This window comes from Antrostomus carolinensis, unplaced genomic scaffold, assembly GCF_000700745.2.
Source record: "Antrostomus carolinensis isolate BGI_N321 unplaced genomic scaffold, ASM70074v2 scaffold19994, whole genome shotgun sequence".
Taxonomy (NCBI): domain Eukaryota; kingdom Metazoa; phylum Chordata; class Aves; order Caprimulgiformes; family Caprimulgidae; genus Antrostomus; species Antrostomus carolinensis.
In genome coordinates, this window is record NW_010308907.1 from 11704 (window position 1) to 33596 (window position 21893).

Below are 21893 nucleotides of genomic sequence, written 5' to 3' on the forward strand. Positions count from 1 at the left end.
GAGCATGTGTGATTCAAGTACCCATTTGAAAATAAAAATGCTGAACCAGGATTCGGTGCATGTTATTTTGCCAGCTATCTTTGCATTGAGCAATTATTTTGACACAAAAAAAATCTTGTGAGTAATCAAATCTGTCATCTTGGGGATGGAAACACCATCCAGGAATAATTTGCATGCCTAATAATAGGAAAAAATATGAAGGTCTTGCCTCCAGCCATTCTAGCATTTAGTTCTGCTTGCTTTAATTTTGATATGAGAGAAATATTTGTTCCTAAACTGAGCATGAATGGTGTTTTCCCCATTGCTTACAAGTCTACGTTTTACTGAATAAAAAAGAAAACATGGTAGGTATTTTATCAAATAGTTCTGTTATCTTTTTATACTTTATTATGTTTCTATTTTTAATTCAGTGAAGAATACATGTTTTTCCTAAGAGGAAAAATGCTTTTTTGGTGATTATCCTGTCTAGGAGGATTTTGCTACCAAAAAAATTGTTTGAGATCCTAGTATAGGAAGTGTTCCCAGTTTCAGTCCATGGTGACAGCAGCTGCCTCAGTAAAAATTCCAGTGAAAGTCTCAATACCAATATGTAGAAAGAATGATTTTATGCCATACTCCATTGAAACTGTTGCCTCTGCAAAGCAATGTAGATATCGTTACCTGACACTTGGCAGTATTTTTTTTTAATTAGGTTTAGTAAAACCGTTCCTTTAAGCTCCTATTTTGCTGAAGACTATCACCAAGTAAGGGAAAGTATATTTTCCTAGAGTGATTCTTTCATGTTTGCCTGCCAGAAGAAAATCTTTATAATGGTGAGCATAATTCACAAAATGGGAAAAGGTTCCATTTTTCCAATCTGTCCAAAATCATTTACACTAGAAAATGAGCAGTTCAACAAGGAAATGAGGAGAGAACCAGCTAGGGGTTAGCTCTTGTACAAGCTATTTATAAAACTGTTTCTGTAGTTTCAGAAGTAACAGATTTGGGTACTTTGCCAAATGGGAATGAGATAGGAAAGCTTTCATATCTGAATTCCACAGTGGCTCTACAATACCTGTGTGTTAGCAGTTGTAAACTCCTTGCTGATAATTTATAAGAAAGACAACACTGTAGGAACCTGGGAAAGCCCCTCTCTGCAGCACAGTCAGGCTGTGCTGGAACCTGGCACCTAGGAATGAAATTTTCACTCATAATTGCAGACCAGGTGGTCCATAAATTTCACCTCATTTCTAAGACAAAGTTAACAGCAGAAGTTAGGAAGATAAAGCATACCTATCTGTGTGTCTGTTTTACTGTTCTATTTCTTTTTAGTAGTTACTGTCTGTGTGAAATTATGTATTTATGTTCCTTTATGTTCCCTGTAAAGTTAAGAAATGGAGAACAAAGTGATAAATTCTTTGTTATCTTGTGGTTATTTCACTATAAATCAGTAGCTCAGAGCAGTAAAAATAAAATTTTTTTGCATAGAATAATCTTTTACAGCATTTTTAGCTTCAAAAATATTTGAAATAAAGTAAAAAATTCAGGATATATATGATAATCAGTTTTATTTTCAGAGAAAAAAGTGACTCAGAAGAAATCCCACCAGTTTTACTATGTTATCCCATGCTCATTCAATTTAAATTCTTCTGCTTTTGTTTTTAATTTTAGCATTGTCTTATAGATTGAATATTATAATTGTGTTCCCACCTGCTGGAATGATAATTGAATTTTAATATCAATTTGCTCATTCCTTTTTTAGGTCTCATCCAGCCATTCAGAGAGTTATTAAAATTTCTGCATGCTTTACATATATCTTTTTCTCTAGGTTTCATCAAACCATCTACTAAAATGTTTGCATATTTCATCTTTGCATTTCTCCATGTTTCACTTATCCATTCACCTCCCTACTAAAATTTCCATTGCTGTATGTATGTACTCCAATTACCATTTCCAGGGCTGTGAGTCACCTGATCTAGTTGAAGATGTCCCTGCTCACTGCAGGAAGGTTGGACTAGATGACCTTTAAAGGTCCCTTCCAACCCAAATCATTCCATGATTCTATGTTTCCAAAGTGCCAAGTCCCCTTCATGGGACTACTGAATACTCTTTGAAAATCAGATGGGTAATTGAAGACAACTGAATTTTAAACTCTTAGTCTCAGAAGACTTAAACTGGGCTCAGTAATTTCAGCATAAACCAGTTCAGCCAGTTGGATAAGTTTATTGTATTTATTTATTAATGCTCTGTATTTATTAATGCACAATAAAGACAAGGGTTCACACTTTGTGGTGTTTACGTTCCTCCTGCTGTAGCCCTGAACGCTTGCTCCAGTCTGCAGTAGTGTACATGAATGTTAGGGCACTCAAAGTCACCTGCAGCTGCAAAACAGTGTCTCTGCCCTGTTCGCCTGCTGTATCTCTCATGCTATGGTTGTCAGGGAGTAAGAGCAGCGAACAACAACAAAGAAAGATTAACTAGTTTGCCAGCTCTGTTAGCTGAATGAATCAAGTTTGAGATGCTGCGCCAGTGGAGTAAATTCCAAAATTCCCCTGTTGAGTTCTGCAGCACCTGGCTTTTGATATTGGCACATGGTTTTCAAGTCATGTTTTAAACAGCTAAAAAAGACAAAAGTAAAACAATAGATTATTACGATTTTGCCACTTCTGCAAACATTAAATTTATCAATAAGGTGACTGATGGCAGAATAGCAGCTTCTGGTTTTGTGTGGTAGATTTCAAATCAAGGGAAAGTAGAAGGTTTAAAACTCTTGATAATTCATATATAAAACAGTAGTTACTACTTACATTTTGACAGATTTTTCTACACTCTTGCTGTGTCACCAGTCAGAAATGTTAATTTTGAGGTTACACTGATTGTGAGTATAAAAAGTTTTGGGAGTATAAAAAAGTTTTACATCAGCTGCTTCTGAGATATGGAGTGTTCTTTCCTCCTACAAGACTCTACTCCTGATGGGATTTCAAGAGGCCCGGTCCTTAATGTAATTGTTGAGATATAAGAGAATAAAAATAAATATTGTATTTGTTAATGACAATGTGTGTAGATTAGTAGAAGCCAGAGAACAAAAGTCTGTATAGAGTAATACAGCTATTGACCTACTGCCAAATGAATGAAGTGATTTCTTCATACTTAGCTTTTGTCAAACAACAGATTGTTAAATATATTCCTTTAAAATTTTACTTACAGAAGATAAGATCAATGAACGAATGATCAGAGTTTTATCACCAGGTCTGGTATTTTGGGGATTGTGTTATTTTAAAATATAATTTATTGCTCAAATAAATGATTGTTTATCACGGAAAGCAAATCGGTTATAGCTGTTGAACCATTTTTCATATTTTTTCCATAGTCAGTTCATTTCATACTAGAAGCCTGAGATATAATGATTGATGGATTGATAATTACCTATTTGTCAAAACAATGCTGTTAACATGTATTCTTTCCATTTACAGCACTTTCATTTTGATACTTCTGAAATGTTTGTTTGCTTTTATTTGTTTATGTTTGATATTAACTTTTTGTTTGAAAAATGGTAATTACACTGGAAAAAACTCAGCAATCCCTCTGCAAAACTAATAAAATCTTTTTGTTGTTTTAGTTTTTCAAATGTTTAAAGAAAATAGAAGGCAAATAGTGTAGTCCTTTAATAGCATGATTATCTGCATCATCATGTAAGGTGCATCATATCAAATATTTTATGCTAGTTGGTCTTAATTATTTTTTTTCTGGCCAGAGAGTATATTCTGTACCTCTTCAAGCCATCATCAACCACAATGGTGACATTATTGACAAAAAGATCTGAAAGTACACATTATACTTTCACAAAATATGGAGAAAGATTTGCAGGGGAATTACTTAGCCTTTCTTTCATTTAGTTGCTAGCGCAATATGATAAAACATCTGACATGACTTTGTCATTGCTGTGCTTTCACTGAAAATCAACATTTTCAATGTCTGCTTATCTCATTAGATGATGCAGGTGGTGAGAACTCTTCTACTATTTTTTTTTTCTTTGCTATTAATAAGAAATCGTTTTTCTAAAATAACACATTAATCCTTCATGTGTAGGCCTACCTTTAACAACTGACATCCTCCTCCCAAGGGATTTTTAAAAATAAGTTTAATTATTAAAAAGGAATGAGTAAAATGTCATAGCTAAGTAGTTAAATCCTATTAACAGACTTTCAATTAGCCTTCATTGGTTAAGCAAACATAAAAAATTAATATGTTCGATATTTATAAAAATGCAACTATGTTTTATATGTGGTTTTGTCATAGTTATTACATTTGTTCTTGAGAAGACATGCATGTAAGAGACTCTTGTAAAGATAATCTTTACCTTATTGTGCTTTTCTAATAATCATGATTACAGTATTTCAGGTTTAATGCCAGTTTTATGCTTTTTCAGGCTTTTGATTATATAAATATATACCTCAATGTATTCTCTGAGATTAAACATTTTAAAATACCTGGATAACAATTGCTTATAGTAATTTAATACCTGATGATGGTCAACGTTTAGTGTGATTAAAAGGAAAATCCAGTGTGATTATAATAGTTGTGTCCTTATTTTAAATTATTCTCCTATAACATGGGAAAAAAATGAGTTTATTCCTTGCATTTTAAATTAATACTCTGATACAGAAATTACAAAGTATAAACACAGGGAACTACTTTTAACTGTTGCATATCTTGATTTAATGATGCTGAATGCATATATGGTGCACATTTTAATTGCAGACACGGACATCAGAGAAATGGCATCTTCCTCAGGTTAGATATGTGATTGACCTTGATTTCTTTGTGGCTTTTTTGTATTTACCTGTGGATTACATCTCTAACAAACAGAACCACTCAGCAGCTTTCATATAAACTCATGATTTAATAATGATCACAGTCCACATCTCATTTTTCTTTTACTTGCTTGAAACATTAAGGTTTACCATTTCAGCTACTGAATTATGCAAAGCTTTCTCCATCAGTTTGAAGCTTCCATTGTGAATGCTCCTGACTATTATTATTATTTCTTCCCCTTTCTTTTGCAGGTTTTAAATTCTCACATAGTTGTTTTAAAGCAGATGATCATCTGTGCTTTCAGTTTCTTTATGTACTTTTTTATTTGTATTTCTTTTTACAGATGAAGATGACACTTCAGTTAGTACTCCACCAGCAGGTTAGGACTGTGATAGTGCTTTGTGTGTGTATGTATGTATGTAATTTTTTTTTTACTATTAATGAAGAGTCCAAACCATTGGACTGAACTCAAAACATACTAATTAGAGAAAAAGTTTTTTGAAGTGTCCTACATTAAATTAATCTCTGTTCAGAAGTACAAGACCTTCATACCAGATAAGTTCCTCTTCAGTCCCATCTTGAAGTCTTTGGTAGAAATTCTGCCATTGGAAGGTAATATATCGGTTAGCAGCTCTGAAAGCAACTCCCCTTATCTTTTCCTATCAAAAAACAGAGTATATTTTTAAGGTTAGTCTTGAGAGAAAATTCCAGAATTACAAATAAAACAGATGCTTCATGACTTCAAAACAGGTTTATCCACATAATTGTCTGTCACCTCACCTTGGGCCATATGACCTACAAGGTAGTTTGAAATTCATTGCTGCCAAGCTGGCAGATATAATGCCTTTGGTTGTTGGCAGTAAGAGAAAAAGCAATAGCACAGGGGTCAATCATGATAGACGTGACATAGGCAAAATTTCTCCATTGTTTGTTTAATATATTTTATAAAAATCAACTGTGAATGAAACGGAGATTTTGAACACTAGAAAACCTTTTGCAGTGTGTCAAATGAAAAACACGTTCTTAATTATCTTCACTGCTCTAAATGACCCCATTTTCTTGATTTCTCCCAAAAGAATTTGCATTATTAACTTTGGGCTGGATGCTCCCTGTAAAGTCAGTAGCAGTACATTGATTTACAGTACTAGAGGATCTCTGTAGTAAAAGCTAACTATATAAATAGCATTATAAATCATGAACCCCTAAAATTTAACTTTAACTACTTATTGTTATTTTTCTCAACTCAGATAAATAAATAGACTAAATAATTCAAAGTACTGTCCCCTCAGATAAATACTGAACAACATAAATGCACCTATTATCTGGAACTACACAAATCATGAAGAAAATATCAGCTTCACAGAATCCTTCTAAATATGAACTACTAAAAGGGAAATAGTGAATGGGAATTAAACTAAACTAATTTAGTTTTTCTACAGAAAAGGGGGAAAGCCATGATTTTTTTTCTCAGTTGTTCACCTCCTTTTTCTGATATTCAAGTACCATGGGTATGGTCCTAAATATCTAGTCCTATCTTCTTGCATGAAGAATCAATGTTCTTAAAATCCCAATGATCTGAGGTCAGTTAAGCTGTGATCTCTGAGCTGGTGTCATCTAAATTGCTCTTACCTTTCAGATGGGATGTCTAAGCCAGCGGAAAGAAAAGATTCAGGTGAGACCTCCTGAAAAACACGATGAAACACTCCAAAATTTACATAATACAAATATTATTAATACTTTTTTCTTAAAGATAATATTTAATTTTATTTCATTGTTTATACAGTCTCAAACTGTAACTGTTGAAATGCCTTTAAGTATCAGATCAACTAGGTTTCTAGCAGCTAAACTAGCAATGAGAGTAGGCTCTGCTGCACAACACAGGACATATATCAGTATTTTACACATACATACATACCTATCTATCTATATCTATTTCTATATAGATAGATATGCAGCTATTCCTTCCCTCCTCAGCCTACAGGATGACAGTGGCTTACCTGAATCCCACACACAGGCCCCAGGACACTGTAGGAGAATGGCTTCTTCTCACAGCTCAAAGGACAGTAGGAAAAACTTAGCAAAGTCATAACCTCTTTCTTCCTACCCTGGCAGGTAAATGCATACTACACACACTTTTGTGGTTTCAGGATTTGCAGCCTCTGGAATGAAATGAGCAGCAGGTACTTCAACCATGGTTATTGACCTGGCATAGCCACCTATGCCAGCCCCCCGAGCCAACGTCATGTCAAACCCATGTTTTGTTCTGTTTGCTTAATAAATAGGAAAATGTTAATATCTAAAGGTGATTATAATATTTAGGTGTTATTTTATGTGGTACTGAATTAATGACTCTGTGTAAGTTTCTTCCATTTATTAATATCCTTTTTCCATTTCACCCTGTGGCGTGTTAGGTTTGTTACTGCACGTGACCAGATCCTGTACCGAGCATTGTCACATCATTCCATTCACATCAGTAACTATCACTCCTTCTTACATTGTTTCCATATACTAGCACGTTATACTGGCATAATCTAAATTTCTAGATTATAGAGAGAGTATATATAGATGCGTATCTATATATATTTGTGTCCATGTATGTCTGTGTATATGTTTTCATATATCTGTATATACATGTGTGTATATACATGAATGTCTTTACCTGTAAGAAGTGTTGTACAAGCAGACATATACAGAGGTGTTAGGCACACCACCCATAATTCACTCAAAGACTGAAAGGCAAAGATTTTATAGCAAAGCTGTCTAACATTTCTATACCTTTTTAAAATTCCTAATAGACTTTAGGATAATAAAAACAGTTTGGTTGCATTTTCCCATGGTTATCATGACTTGTGTTGCATTCATGAGCAATGGAATTTTTAAGGAGTTAAAAAGGTTCCCATAACAGTAATCTCTACATAGTAGAAATATAATTCTGATTTCTGGCAAATTAGTTTCTACAGAAAATACTGGGCAGAGAAAGGAACTTTTCATTTCAAGAAAGATTTGACTAAGTGAGAAGTGTTGTGTGATTAGTTATGAAACCAAAACCGAAGGAGCATTGGATAAACTATTAAAAGCTACCTTCTCTTCCGAAACAACTAGAAGTTCAAGGGGAACAAGGGAGATGCAGCTCTGATTTGAGGGAGACAGATGTCTTCTTTAATTATAGCTGTACATTTCCACATTTGCTCTGCCCTTCGGTACTACCGTGGCAGCACGGGCTTCACTCGGTTTCCCCTATGTACTGGTGATAACTGCTAAAAAAAAGGAGATGTGGCATTTGGACTCCCCAGGTTTTCACTTGAAATATGAGACACATGCTTTGCGTCTCTGCAGAAAGGGAGCAGGTAACGGACAGATGTTCACTGCCTTGCTCTGCCTGCCTTTTCTATTAGGGTTCAGCTTTGACCATGGTTTTGCATGTATTTACCTGAGATATAACTGCATAGCACAAAGCCAGGGATGCTCAGATGAACAGAAAGACTAGAAATGCACAGCTGTGCTGGTACAGTTCTCTGCCTGGGGAGACCACTCACTCACTGCTACTCTCAGTATCGTTGTTCCTTTTCAGTTCCAAAATCCCATTTTCCAGGAGAGAAGGTGTTGTATCTGAACATACAACACAATCCTTTTAATCTGACAAACTGTTTTTCTTGGACTGATCCCCGAACTTTCTGCTTCTATCATGGTAGAAGAGAAGAAAGTTCAGAAGTAAGCTTTATCCCTGCCCTATTTTGCCATCAAAGAGGAAAAATTAGCTTGTACAATTGACTGAGTTTGGGCTTGAGAGAGACCCACCAAAATTATGCATCATATGTGTTTTGTTTGTGCTCATAGCTGTTTGTGTTTTCAGAATCTCCATCTCATCTGAAAAACAAAGAGCTGACCTTTGTGCATTGCCTCTGTAAAGCACTCATGGTTGAATGCTGGTGCCATTCGAGTTGCTCAGTACCCATCTTGGCTGATCAGGTTTCCCTCTCTTCGCCCCTGATAGTTTCATTTTCTGTCACCACAGAGGTAGCGTTCTTGCAGGAACTGTACACAATGTGACAGTCAAGCAACGGATATCAGTGTGAACAAAAACTTACATATCTTTCAGGACATCTGAAGAGAGAGGTAATAGGGTTAGAGAGTTTAGTAAGTTCAGGTAAGTGTATTTTGGAGGGAGTAAAACATACTCAGATGATTGACATTTGCCTCTCTCTCTGCATCTCAGTATGGTCTATTGGAGAAGGAGCTCCAGAAGAGACAGAAAAACGCGATGACTCCCAAAGATCCACTTTATTTGTCGAAAAACCTCAGAGCAAAAAAAAGTTGTTAAGGGCTTAAAAGCAAAATGAAAAGCCACTCCCAGAGAGAAAAGAGACTGAGGCAGAGCCAGGAAAGGTGTGTGCAGTTCCTGTGACATTCAGCTTCTTCCTCCAGCTGCAAATAATTCCATTGATTTTAGTTGGATGTGAACTCCACTCTTCAAAGGCAAAAAGGACTGTACAGAGAGAAGCAAAACCTAATTGTTTAATTCAAGACAAGCTCAAAATCTAATAGTTTACTGACCAAATGGGTATGAGGTGTAATTTCTGGAGAAGACAGCTGGTTACTGTGATGCTGTTGGCTGTACTGCTATTGACATAGGAAAAATCTACCCAAAGGCCTGCAGCATAGCTTAGAGATTGTTAGGTCAACTTTTATACCCTACAACTGTGTATAAATTAGCGAGTAGACTAATTGGAGCAGCTCTGTAGGGAAGCTGGTAGGGTCACAGTCACCGTAACCATTCTGGGCGGGGGGGGGGTTGCTCTGGACTAGCTCTGGTTTAAACCAGTGTCTGTATACTTAGCAGCAGCTGGAGCACAGATAGTAAGCTCTCAGAGCATGTCTTTGGTTTTAATTTGAATTCCCAGAAGAATCCAGTTCAAGCACCATGAGGACTTTCTGCATTGTGAACCAGAACACAGTAAATGGGGATGGTTAGGAGGTTCACTTCCAAACTGCACCCCTGAGTCATACTATCACGGTAAGGTAGCTGCACCATAAGCAGGGTAGCAGCAATGGTGAGGAGTGCAGTCAGTACAGGTTACTTAATATGTCTGTTGTGTACTTAGATATACTAAGATGTGGTCAGATTGGGGGGGTGGTTTATACATGTTTGTTATTTTTTTCATTTTCTTGGTAGAAAAAGCATTTTGGAAGGATCAGTTTGGAAAATAAATATAAGGAATTAGCTGTATTCTCCTCTGGAGCCCATGAATGTTAGAATGGAAACTCAGCAGAGGCTGGGCAGTGATGTTCTGAAAATTGAGCTAACTTTTACTATTCCCAAACCATTATTTAGAGAAGACTCTAATCCCATTCCTTCTCAGCTTGAAGAATTAATGACAGAAATGCATGAGGAGCTCCAGGTTTATTTTCCAGACTGGAGTTTATTAATGTTTCAACTGCTTGTTAGCCTACGAACACTTGTGCTTGTTTTAAGTAGAGACATTCAAATATTTGGAACAATTAACCCATGACAACATGGGAGTTTTGCCTCACCTTTGCTGCTTCTCAGTGTCTTAAGCTCCACATTGACATGGGCAGAAGGCTTCCAGACCCAAAATCATTTATCTCTATAACACTGCAGTACTTTCATAGCTTGTGTGATTCCATCTGACTGTTACTGTCACGGTAGAGCTAGCACGTGGAGACTGGAAGGAGCAGAAGTGGAAGAAACTTGTACAGACATGACAGACCCATCACATGTTCCTCAATGACTGTATTATTCTTTTCTCTTTTTAAAAGGTGGGAATATTACATTTATAGCAAAAGTAGAAGCCAAAGATCTTCTCCGAAAGCCTAATGTTAAATGGTTTAAAGGAAAATGGATGGACCTGGCCAGTAAAGCAGGGAAGCATCTGCAGCTGAAAGAATCCTTTGAGCGTCACACAAAGGTGTGTCTTTGTTTTTCTTTCTTATGGGGACAAAGCCCAAAAGAGAGCTTAAATATCAGTTTAAGACAACAGGTAGAAATTCAAGAGCAGGGGATTCTAACCATGGATTTCCCCATGCGGATTTCAGTGATGATCTCTGACCCTGCACAGAAGCAGACTTTTCTGCTCTCCCAGCACGGGACAACTAGTGGTGGGGAAATGAGTTTTCTGTTGCCATTTCTAGGTTCCAGTTTCTTTCCAGAGCACTTTATTCATGTTACTTCTTGCTCCTGGTTTAGGTCTGAAAGACCGATCTTTTAACTTCTGCTTTGTGCAAATGTATCCCCTACATTAATGGACAAATTACGTTTGGTTTTCAGATTCACACATTTGAAATGCATATCATTCAAGCTAAGGAAAACTATGCAGGGAACTATCGCTGTGAAGTATCTTATAAGGACAAATTTGATAGTTGCTCTTTTGACCTTGAAGTCACTGGTAAGATTTCACTTGTGTCTGTAAAGCTTTATAAAGATTTCTCTTTTTTTTAACCTGGAATGCCACCTAATTTTGTTCAGAACCTTTAAATGAAGTAGTGCTTAAAGTGAATATTTTTAGCATCAGAGCTCAGATAATTTTCTTAATTGTCTGCAATTTATTGTTTAAATGAACATTGGGATAGATAGCATGTGAGACATTTACCCAAAAATTAGAAAAGCTGGCAAATAAAACTAGTATTGAATTCCAATCAGACTGTGGCACACAAGACAGAGAGCTAGGCTTAGGGCAACTCTGAGAGCGAGGTTTCATCTGGCATCATCTGAGCAGAGGGACATGGAGTGGTCATGGCTCACCAGCATTTTGCACCCTGATCAGGCATGGTAGGATCATACTCCAGAAAGCTGCTTCTTCTTCTCTTCATCTAAATAAAGAATAACACAATGTGGAGAGCACTGGAGAGTTGTGGCTTTGTCTGCTTCTGTGTTATAAAAGGCCTTACTCTGGCAAATGTTAACCTACAGGCCAATCTTCTTTGAGAGCAGTTCTGCCAGAGCACATATACCTGTATGATAGGCTGAAGATGATTAATATTTTCTGAAAAGCCAGGGACAGCAGCCAGTGGACAAAATAGTTGTTGACCCTCATAAAGCATGCCTACTGAATGGCCTAGACTGGTCTGTTCATTCACCAGTCAGGGGAAGCCAGTCACAGTTAAGGGGTCAATTGATGTCTGACTGACAGCTCGAAGGGCACAGGTAGGAGTGTGTGCTCAGAGGTCAGCGAGGCAGGGGCCAGCCTGGCTGTACCCATTCACTGGCTGTGGATCAGAACCATTTAATTCAATTCAGGCTGGCAGAAGGGGTAACACACAAGGAGGATTCATCAAGATCAAATGAGAATCAACATGAGTTTGTAGTTGTAGAGAATACTGCCTCTTTCCCCTGATGCTCAGAGTACTAAAAACGTGCAGGGTGCAAGCAGGAGAGAAAGCAAAGGGAATGGGAAGAAAAAAAGGCCAGAGCCTGTGTATAGGTAGGAAGAGGATCGGGGAGAAACATCACAGTGACAGATCTCCTATGCAGAACTGCAGAAAGTAGTTTAGAGAAATGCATTAATTAAACTTAGGTGATCACTAAGCAGCTTTGCATTTATCAGAACTTAATGCCAAAGGAGCAGCACAAACTGTGGTCACTTAGCAGGAAATGGAACAAATTTCATATGCCAAATTACACTGATTACAGAAATTACATTAATTTAAATTTATCTTTTTAATTCCTGTATTACTGTTATTTCATAGAATCTTCCCAAGCTGCTCCATCCATTGACATCAGATCTGCTTTCAAAAGAAGGTAACTTCAAATAGTGATCCTATGAAGCTCCTCAGTAATGGATGCTGGTAGCACACACAGAACTTATATCAATCTTGGGATACAATTGTATCAAGTACTTTAAAAAAAAAGTTTTTGTAAATAAAGATTAAAGATATGTGGTTTAGAGTAGTTGGGAGTGAGTAGAATGAAATCGTTACAACACATAGTACATATTAAATAATTTACTGTGAAATATAGTGTCATTGCTTTAAGAGAAGATGGAATATTTAAGGCAATTAAGTTTATATTTCTTTAGATGTTTTTAAAATCATATTTTCATTCACCGAAACATTCTATAGCATGCTTCCTGAAAGTTGCCAGCTACAATATGAAAGTTCCTGGTCTCAATCCTGTTTTGATGAAAAGCAGAGAGAAAATTCACACTGATTTCAAGAAGATAGCATCTGGCTTTATGTTACCACACAGTAAAAAAGTGTGCCATAAGGCCGTTATCACTGAAAAACTACAAATAGTATATTGCAGAGGATGTAGGATAAAGCATTGTGTCAAGTTTTTGTCACCTTTGTGATAAAGTAGCAATTCAAACCACTACAGATGTCATCTTTATATTTTGTGGAGAAAGTTGTCGCACAAGGACAGAAATGTTCAGAATGAAAATGTTTTCCAAACAGAAAATGAATGCAGTTTGTTAACTTACACATATAAGCAAAGTTGTGATTCAGAAGTAACTTTTTATTTAGAGGGATTTGATTTAAAGAGTAAATGCAAAAGATAGTGCATTCAATGTGCACTCCTTTCTTGAGCACATTTTTTAAAAAAACTAAAACCCCAAACCCCCCTGCAATAACTTTTCTGCCCAAGCACATAAGGATATCTGAATATTTTCTGATTCCTTACATGCAAAATCTAGGATGAAATATTGGCATCATTTGACTTAACATTTGCAAGATTTTATCCTTTTTACAAATATTAAGGACATTTCTTTTGTCTGTATGTGCTTTATAGTAAGATATTACTGCTTAAGGTCACATTATAGAACAATATGCACCTTCACAGGGCTATGATGCTACCTGTAAAAATGTACAATGTACTGTTTCTTCTTTTTTAAAGTGATTTCTCCCCTCATTATGAGAAAGGTTAAATTTTAAGTGTAATGCTTTGCAATCAGTATTTGACACAGCTGTGCATTTTTAAAAGCACCACCCAGCAATGCAAATCTTTGTTTTACATTCACAGCAAAAGATCAGCACAAGCCCTTTGTTTTTATACACATACACTATGGAAATGAAAACAAAGCTGGTTGTGTTGACTAGCTCACATTTATTTGTGTTACTGAAATCTAACACAAATCTTGGCAAATTTATGTATGCAGTTACAAAAATTTGTCATCAAAGTATAATAACAAGCAATACAAACCTTTGTGTTATTTTTCACAAGTGCCTAAGGAAACATAATTCATGTGAAAAAGAATACAAGTTTGTGTTGATTTTATACCATTATTTGTGTGTCCGGACAGTGTTGAGTATATGAGACATGTAAGAGCGTTTGCAATGTGTGTTGTCTAAGTTTTCCTGTATTAAACAAAGATTTGATCTTTTTCTATTAATAACAGCGGTGATGGACAAGACGATGCAGGAGAACTTGACTTTAGTGGTCTCCTGAAACGTAGGTGAGAACCAAGTGATGCAGTGAGCAGGTGTGGATTGCAAACCATTAGGTTCGCACACAGAAAGAGTCAGGTGTAGCATTAATAACTTCTTAAGATCTTTCATTTTTTTTTCAATGTTTCTAACTATTATTCTCATAGTATAATATGCAAATATTCAGTTAATTGTACCTTTAAATGTGCAGAAAATAAAACTCAGATTTGAGTGCACTGGGAAAAAAGTGAGCCACAACTTAAAGAGGCCAATAACATTTAGTTTGCTTGCTATTTCTTTTGTGTTTGCATGAAGGGTACAGGGGGATGATTTCCTACACAGGGATGAGCAGTTCAGAAAATTGAGTCTGATGCAAGATTTAAAAACTGCAAGGGTTAAAGATATCTCTTTGGGTACATATCAATTTGATTTTATCAACATCCTGATATAAAAAATAATCTATCATGCTTTAAAACCACAGACATTGGCATAAATTCTTTTTTAGCTTTTTGTTTCAATATGTGCACGCAAATGTTCAGTGGTGTTTTATTCAACTTAAATGCTGTGATGGAGAAAAACCTGGACATGTGTTCCTCTGGTTTGCCTTGAAAATCTGGTGCTATAATAGTTATGCTTTTTGCTATTTCAGATCTTAAACCCAGTTTAGTCTTTTAATAATTAAGACAAGATAGAATTTGTAATTTTTTTTTAATTTGTCACAAAAATTCTGTATGCCATGGAAACCAATGGCAATGGACCACAGAGTGTTGGAAAAGTAACTAGATCCTTTATCTCATCTATCAATTACTCTGAAAGAGGAATACCCAATATGCAGTATTAATTACATAAAAACTTTACAATGGCCTCATGGGGTATGGTGGTCAAAATAGTATTTAAGCAACTAAAGCAAACAGGAAATTCTGAAGGTAAAAGTACACAGAGAAAGAATTACCTGAACCAATTCAAATCCACCAGGTCTTTGGTTTTTCAGTCTTCTCATCCCTAAGTAGGATCTTCAGTTTGACTTTTTATCATACTAATACAACTTATGACCATTGTCATGACTGCCTGTGGGACATTTTATTAGCAACATGAGAGCTGCATGTAAGAGGTGTTGGTGTTTTTGTGGAAAGAGAAACGTGATTTAAGAGTCATTATTACTTCACTAACAAGTAACTCATGTTTTGTAAATTAAATACTGTATAGCCATATAAAAATACTATACTTATCATGTGGTTAATGGACAAAGCAAACCTTCAGTGTTTAAACACCATTATTTGATATTGGTCAAATCAGTTCATCACCTCCTTGCTTCAGGCACTGAAATACAACCTCATACTTCTGAGCTTAATTGAATAAGATTGCTAATTAAGCCCCAGTATGGGTATTAATATGCATTTTTATGAAGACAATTTTTTTTTAATTTTGATTTTTTCAAGAGGCAATCTTACAGGTGCATTCCTTCTCTTTTTTATGGTTATATTACCAAAGAAAGAGCTAGAACTTTTCACCTGTGGTGCATAATACTTGAAACATGTTTTTTAAAAAAAACCTAAATGCATAGAATCTATATATTGCCTATTTTCTAATTTCGTGTTGGTCTTGCAGGAAGACAAACCAGTTTTCATCTCAGTAAGACACTCTGTGACTGGTTATGCTTCATCAATGCAATGAATCGGTGACAGCACGAAATTCCAAAAGGCACAAGATCTCAAAAACATTCAAACATTTAGGTCCTTTTTTTAAAAAGTACATCTTTCAACAAAATGCACATTTTTTGGAGAAAAGATCTGAAAGAGATTTTGTGGAGTGGCCAGTCTACTTAGGAAATAGCAAGCGCTGTCTGCCACTACCCACAGCAGAAACTATTGTGGTCTCAGAACAAAGTTGGTTTGCTTTAAGTGTCTAAATCTGTTCTTCAGTCACACAAGAGGAAAAAAAAAAAGAGTCTGGAATTAGTTATTTCAAGCTGGTTGAAAATCAGGATACTCTAATTGATCCTCATTCTCAACTACTGCTCAGTTTAAAGGGGTACATTATCTCGATTCCCATGGAGTGTACCTCTCATTAGCAGGGACAGGCATTGCAGGGCAAGCAGCCAGCCCTGGGAGAGGAGAATACTACCCCGTGGGGTGTGTCAGCTTTTACATATGTTTGCAAGCTGATCTTGACTTGCCACCATGCAGAAGGAATCTCACTAAAACACCAGTGTTCACTGTACATAGTTACCCTCCAGAAAGCATGAGCACAGATAAAAGTAAAAGGAATTAATCAAAATTACATACCTGAGATTGTCTAACAATAAGACCAAAATAACAATGTAAGTATTTCAAAGACTCCTTAGTGAGAAGCTTTTTTCCTTTTTTAAAATAACACTAGCATATTATGAAAATTAATAAACCTCATGGATTAAACAGCAAAGTGGTTTTCCATAGTTCCTCATCCAACCATGCAAAAATTTCCAGTGACCCCCAGTGCTATTTCTGTATATGTTAAAGAAAATTCTCTGTCAGATTTGATAGAGCTCAGCTCTAACAGTGTCTCACTCCAAAGCTCAGTCTCAACTGTTTATTTTCTTGCTTTGTTCTCAAAAGTACTGATTTCCAAACAGATCAAATCAGAATCATCCTGGTCTGATCCTAATGAATTTATGGGAAAAAATGTCTAGATTTCTGTTCCAGCTCCTGGATTGCTCTAGCGGTTTGCTTTTTTGAGCTAAGCTGTCAACCTCAAAAATTATAATTTTGTTGAAGACACTTCCATTATTCTCTCATTTAATGGCTGCCATTGTGAAAATAATTATACTTCTCTTTATTGGTTGTCTTAGCCCAGAGTTGCAGATAGTAAATACGGTATTGAAGCTTCTGAATAAAGGTGATGCTATTCACACAGGCCTCTGAAAACACTTCCTGCTCTTAAGACTGAAATAAACATAGAAGCCAACAGATTCATCTTGCAAGTCCAAGCTGTTGTGGAAATCTCCAGTTCCTATCCATATGCCAACTCTGAGTAACTCTGAGAAACACTGGTGTAACTATAAACAGACCCAGATTCCATTCTATGTCATTTCATTGGTCACCCCTAGTAGCAGTTACAGGGACTCAGGGTTTGAAAACTTTTTAATGTAATTATGAAATGTATGGATTCGACTCAGATTTCTGTGGTGCCATCATAGATTGTAACTGATTCCACTCAAGTTACAACAGATAAAACATTTAAGTAGGATTAGCACATATGCTATTATAGTTCTACATTTTAAACTGTATTTTTTTCATAATAAAGCAATATAAAAATTCTCATAACTGATTACATCAGAAAAGGTCAAATTACAATTTATATCCAAATTCTACCTTGAAGAAGTGGAACTTAAGGTGTGAATGTCATTCTGAGCTATTCGACTCATACTGAGTGAAATAAAAAAATATGATGGCAGACTTTAAATTTTGATCAAAACATTTCTAACCTCACCATAGAATCAGCTCCACCTTTTTTCGTGGTGTGATAAAGCCTCACTAACTCTTCTCCCATAATTTTATTTTGCTACGGTCAGGGAGGTTAAACAGCAAGAGGAAGAACCTGAGGTAGATGTGTGGGAGCTCCTGAAGAACGCAAATCCCAGTGAATATGAGAAGATTGCTTTTCAGTATGGTATCACTGACCTGAGAGGCATGTTAAAGCGTCTGAAGCGCATGCGCAGGGAAGTGAAGAAGAGTGCAGGTATGGATAAGGCAGAATATTCTTATGTTCAGTAGTCAAACATGAGCGTCCACCTTAAAAACCCAAGCTTGCTTCATTTCCATGTAAGGGGACTTGCATGTTACAACTCAAGCCTTATTACTGAAAGGAGATAATCAGAAGGTGGCTTTGGTCCACTGTGGTTAGTGTAAACACCCCATCTCATTCAGTACTTGCCACAAGCGTTCCAGTCTCTTGGCCAAACCATAGTTCCAACTGGAACAAAGTCCCCCAGTTGCATGGAAAGGTGTTACCTGATCAAACAGTATGGAAATTAGACCTTGTGTTATCATTAATATCTTCTGCTCTGAAACAGAGTCACTCAAAACACATTGTTTGCATTTCATAATTTAATTTTGTGCTTAATCTGACATTCCTCTGAGATGCCACCTGTACTAAAAACCCTTCACTCCGCCCTGGGTGAAGACATTCACTCTCCCATCTACCCTACTAAATAGTATGAGTGGTGTAATGTGTACATAAAGATAAATAAGTGTTTATATGTATGTGTATATATATATGTGTATATAAAATATATATATAAATATGTTGCATAACACATATACACACACAAGCACACATACAAATACAACAAACTATCCATTATACTATTGTGGCACTTGCTTGTGCCTGGAGAGCATTTCAGAACTGGATGCAATGTATACATCTGCTGTTCCACTGGTTTCCTGGAGGAGTTCCTTTCGTGTAGGTGAAATCCTCAGCAAATCCAGTTGCCTCATATACCATGTTTTCTCCTCATTATCTCACATTTTTTAAAAACCCCATTAGAATTCATAGACTGACAACTTTTGCCTGGTCTCAAATGTTTTTGCGAATGTTTTGCAGCTGTAACATTTACCACAAGTGGAACTGCAATGTGCACCTTGCAACCTACAGAAAGAATCAGGAAAGCTAATTTGGCTTTTAGACAAACCAACGTGTTTATTCTCATAGTAGGAAGCTCAATAGGAATTTTAGCTTGAAATTCTCTTTTAACTTGTGTGGTGTTGCTAATGAAGAATTCCTGTGTAACAGTTTCATTGTAAATAATTCCATGGCACCAGCTGTATAATATTCCATTCTGTTATAGCACTTCTCAGCAAGATGTCAAAGCTATATCTACCCAATACCATTCAGAATACAGTCACAAAGTTATGAAGATACACTAGCTTGAACTTGATTAGGATAATCAGATCTGCACAGCTTTGCACTTATCCTAATGTTTTTAGAAAAAAAATAATTAATGTGGATAGCCTAAGAATACCGTGTGATGCATAACATTTTGTGCATGTATTCTGACAGCTTTGACAAGATTTATGCAATGTCATTTCAGCATTCATATTCCTGTTTTCTGATCTTCTTTTATAATAACACTTGGCTTCCACAACAGCTTTTGCCAAAGGTCTTGATCCTGCATATCAGGTGGACAAAGGAGGTAAAGTAAGGTTCGTGGTGGAGCTAGCAGATCCAACAGTGGAACTCAAGTGGTATAAAAATGGCCAAGAAATACGACCAAGTGCAAAGTAAGTGGCTTTATTGTATGTAAGCAATAAAATGGGTACACATGTACTTCCTTGACAAGTGTGTTGCATAGATCTAGCTCTTTGCTCAGGTTGCACCAATTTTATTTCTGAATTTCGTTATACGTCAAAAGTATGCACATGATGCTATATTGTTCATGACTCAAAAAAATTCCACTGTTTGCTAAATGTTAATGTAGGTTGGCTCCTTTGTCTCAAGATAAAAGAATTAAAAATCCCCAACAAAAGATGGAACCATTTCCTACTACTTGGTAGTTTTTAAAAAATAAGGAAGCACTGTGAGTGCTTGTCCTCGGTCCTGTGTCTGAAGGAGGTCAGAAGCATTCTACAGTAATCGTGTGATAAAAGGAGAGATGTTTAACATCACATACTTACCCACCTGGCTCATAAACTGCCTGAGGAAAGGGGGGCAAGGTTTGTCTCACGTACCACTACCTAGTTAATGCTCACACTGAAGTCAACAACCTGCATTAGCTCAAAGTGACTTGAGTCATGTGCAACAGGTCTAGTGTACACAAGCTGCTTCATCATCTGCATCACCTGCACATTGGTTTACTCTCTGGCTTTATCTAGAAGAAGTGGCTTTTCAGATGCAGACACTCAATTACAGGTAGAGCAAAGGCTGGAAATTGAATCCAGTCCCCAGTGTCAGCACAACCAGCTCTTACAACCTGGTGCAGAAAATCCCATTCCACAGTCAGACACAGCTAGAAACGATGACGTGCAACCAGGAATGCACAACAAGGTAATGTTCCTTAAATGTTTATCAGAAGCACAAACCCCCAGCAACTTTTTCCTCTGGCCTTGTGGAAAAAAAGTAATTAGCAAAAGCCCTCTTACAGAGAAGGGACAGATTTCCTTCATTCTGTTGCTTCAAAAGTCAATACTCACAGTTGACAAAAAAAATTAAAAAATAAAAAATAGTATCTTTTCTTTAGCCTCTATATCTGCCATGAGCAGTTCAGAACTGTTTCGTAGGCAGCTATATGGATAACTTTCCAGTAGAAGGACCTGGATTGATGCTCCAGCACATTTCTTCCAGGCTGCTGAAGCAGCTGTCAGATGCTAAGGAGCTTTGCTCATGACAAACCTGGAGCAGATCTAAACCAGTGACATAAAGGTGAAAGGCTCCATATCCCATAACCAAAACCCCATGTCCCATCACTGATCTCTTGCACCATCTGGCCGACCAATAAAATTAACTTAACTTCGGCTATTATTATACTGGACAAAAATGTTAAGAGTGTTGGAATGGGGATGGTGTCCTGTTACTGGTTATTTTCATCTTTACTTATTTAGTTTCAGACTCCATTTTATTTGCCATTCTTCAAAGCCTCCTCATTTTTTTTTTTTTATTTTTTCATATCACCCAAGCCTGGAATTTTGGAACAAGCCAGAACACGCTCATTGTCATTCTACACCATAGCTCTTTTTGTTAAAAAGTCTATGACAGTTCTGTTGAATCTTGGAAATTTTTTCTCAGGACCATTTTTCCACTTCTATGTGAAAAACAGGATTTTTGCCTCTAATAATCCCTAAAGCACTTTCTATGTAAAACAGAAGGGGTCCAGTATTTCTGCTAATGTATCTTTGCTGCATTCCTGTTCAAACAGATACATTTTTGAGCACAAAGGTAACCAGCGAATTTTATTCATCAATAATTGTATGATGACAGACGATGCTCGTTATCACGTAACAGCTGGTGATGAGAAATGCTCCACAGAACTGTTTGTGAGAGGTAACTACATCAGCTTGCTCCTATTTCACCTGCTGTAAATTGGTGCGGCTTCTTTGGCTGGAATAGAAATTAACAGGAAAAATCTGGTTCTGTATATTTTTGTACTTGTATCAGCAGCCCTTAGGATCACTATGTGTTCCTGTGGTCCATGACCTTTTTTTTCCTAATCCTGTATTTAGTAATTTAGTGAAAATCCTGAAATGGGGATATGGTTGATTTCATGCTGTGCATTGGGATCTACTGGTGCTGTGGTCCCCTTCACAATTTTAAAGCAATTTTGGAGGCTCATTTGTCATAGCATTGACTTTCCCTAACACCACACTTAGGTACCTCATGACCCTGATACTCTTGGTCCAACAGATTTGTTTCAAGTACCCTCAGATCATGCTTTCTAGCAGTTAGTTTTCATTCCATCTCCACAGATTTAAGGGAAGACTATATGAAAAACTAGAGATGGGTGGCCCTTTCTTCACCTTTTTTGCTCCCACAGTGTTGATAGTCTTACTGATAATAATGGCATTACTCACACATGCACAACAAAACAAACAGAAAAATGAAACTTACAGTGAGAGACAAAAAAAAAAAAAAAAAATCACTAAATATTTCAGAAAGCTATTTAAAATAATGGAGCCCATTTTCCCTATAAATATCACAGGATAGCTGTTGTACAATCTCTTGCCATTAAATAAACTTGAGTTTTGACAGCA

At 36.5% G+C, this 21893-nt stretch overlaps 1 protein-coding gene across 1 annotated transcript in view; it reads left to right on the forward strand.

Moving 5' to 3' along the window:
• Positions 1-4718: 4718 nt before the first annotated feature.
• MYBPC1 (myosin binding protein C1) overlaps positions 4719-21893 on the forward strand; it is a 49650-nt gene continuing 32475 nt past the window's right edge. Inside the window, exons 1-12 of the mRNA XM_029084490.1 lie at positions 4719-4773; positions 5138-5173; positions 6431-6466; positions 9011-9107; positions 9854-9867; positions 10573-10721; positions 11081-11198; positions 12499-12550; positions 14145-14201; positions 17723-17889; positions 19298-19430; positions 21062-21186. Coding sequence (XP_028940323.1) covers positions 4719-4773; positions 5138-5173; positions 6431-6466; positions 9011-9107; positions 9854-9867; positions 10573-10721; positions 11081-11198; positions 12499-12550; positions 14145-14201; positions 17723-17889; positions 19298-19430; positions 21062-21186 — 1039 coding nt within the window. The remainder of the gene's footprint in view (positions 4774-5137; positions 5174-6430; positions 6467-9010; positions 9108-9853; positions 9868-10572; positions 10722-11080; positions 11199-12498; positions 12551-14144; positions 14202-17722; positions 17890-19297; positions 19431-21061; positions 21187-21893) is intronic.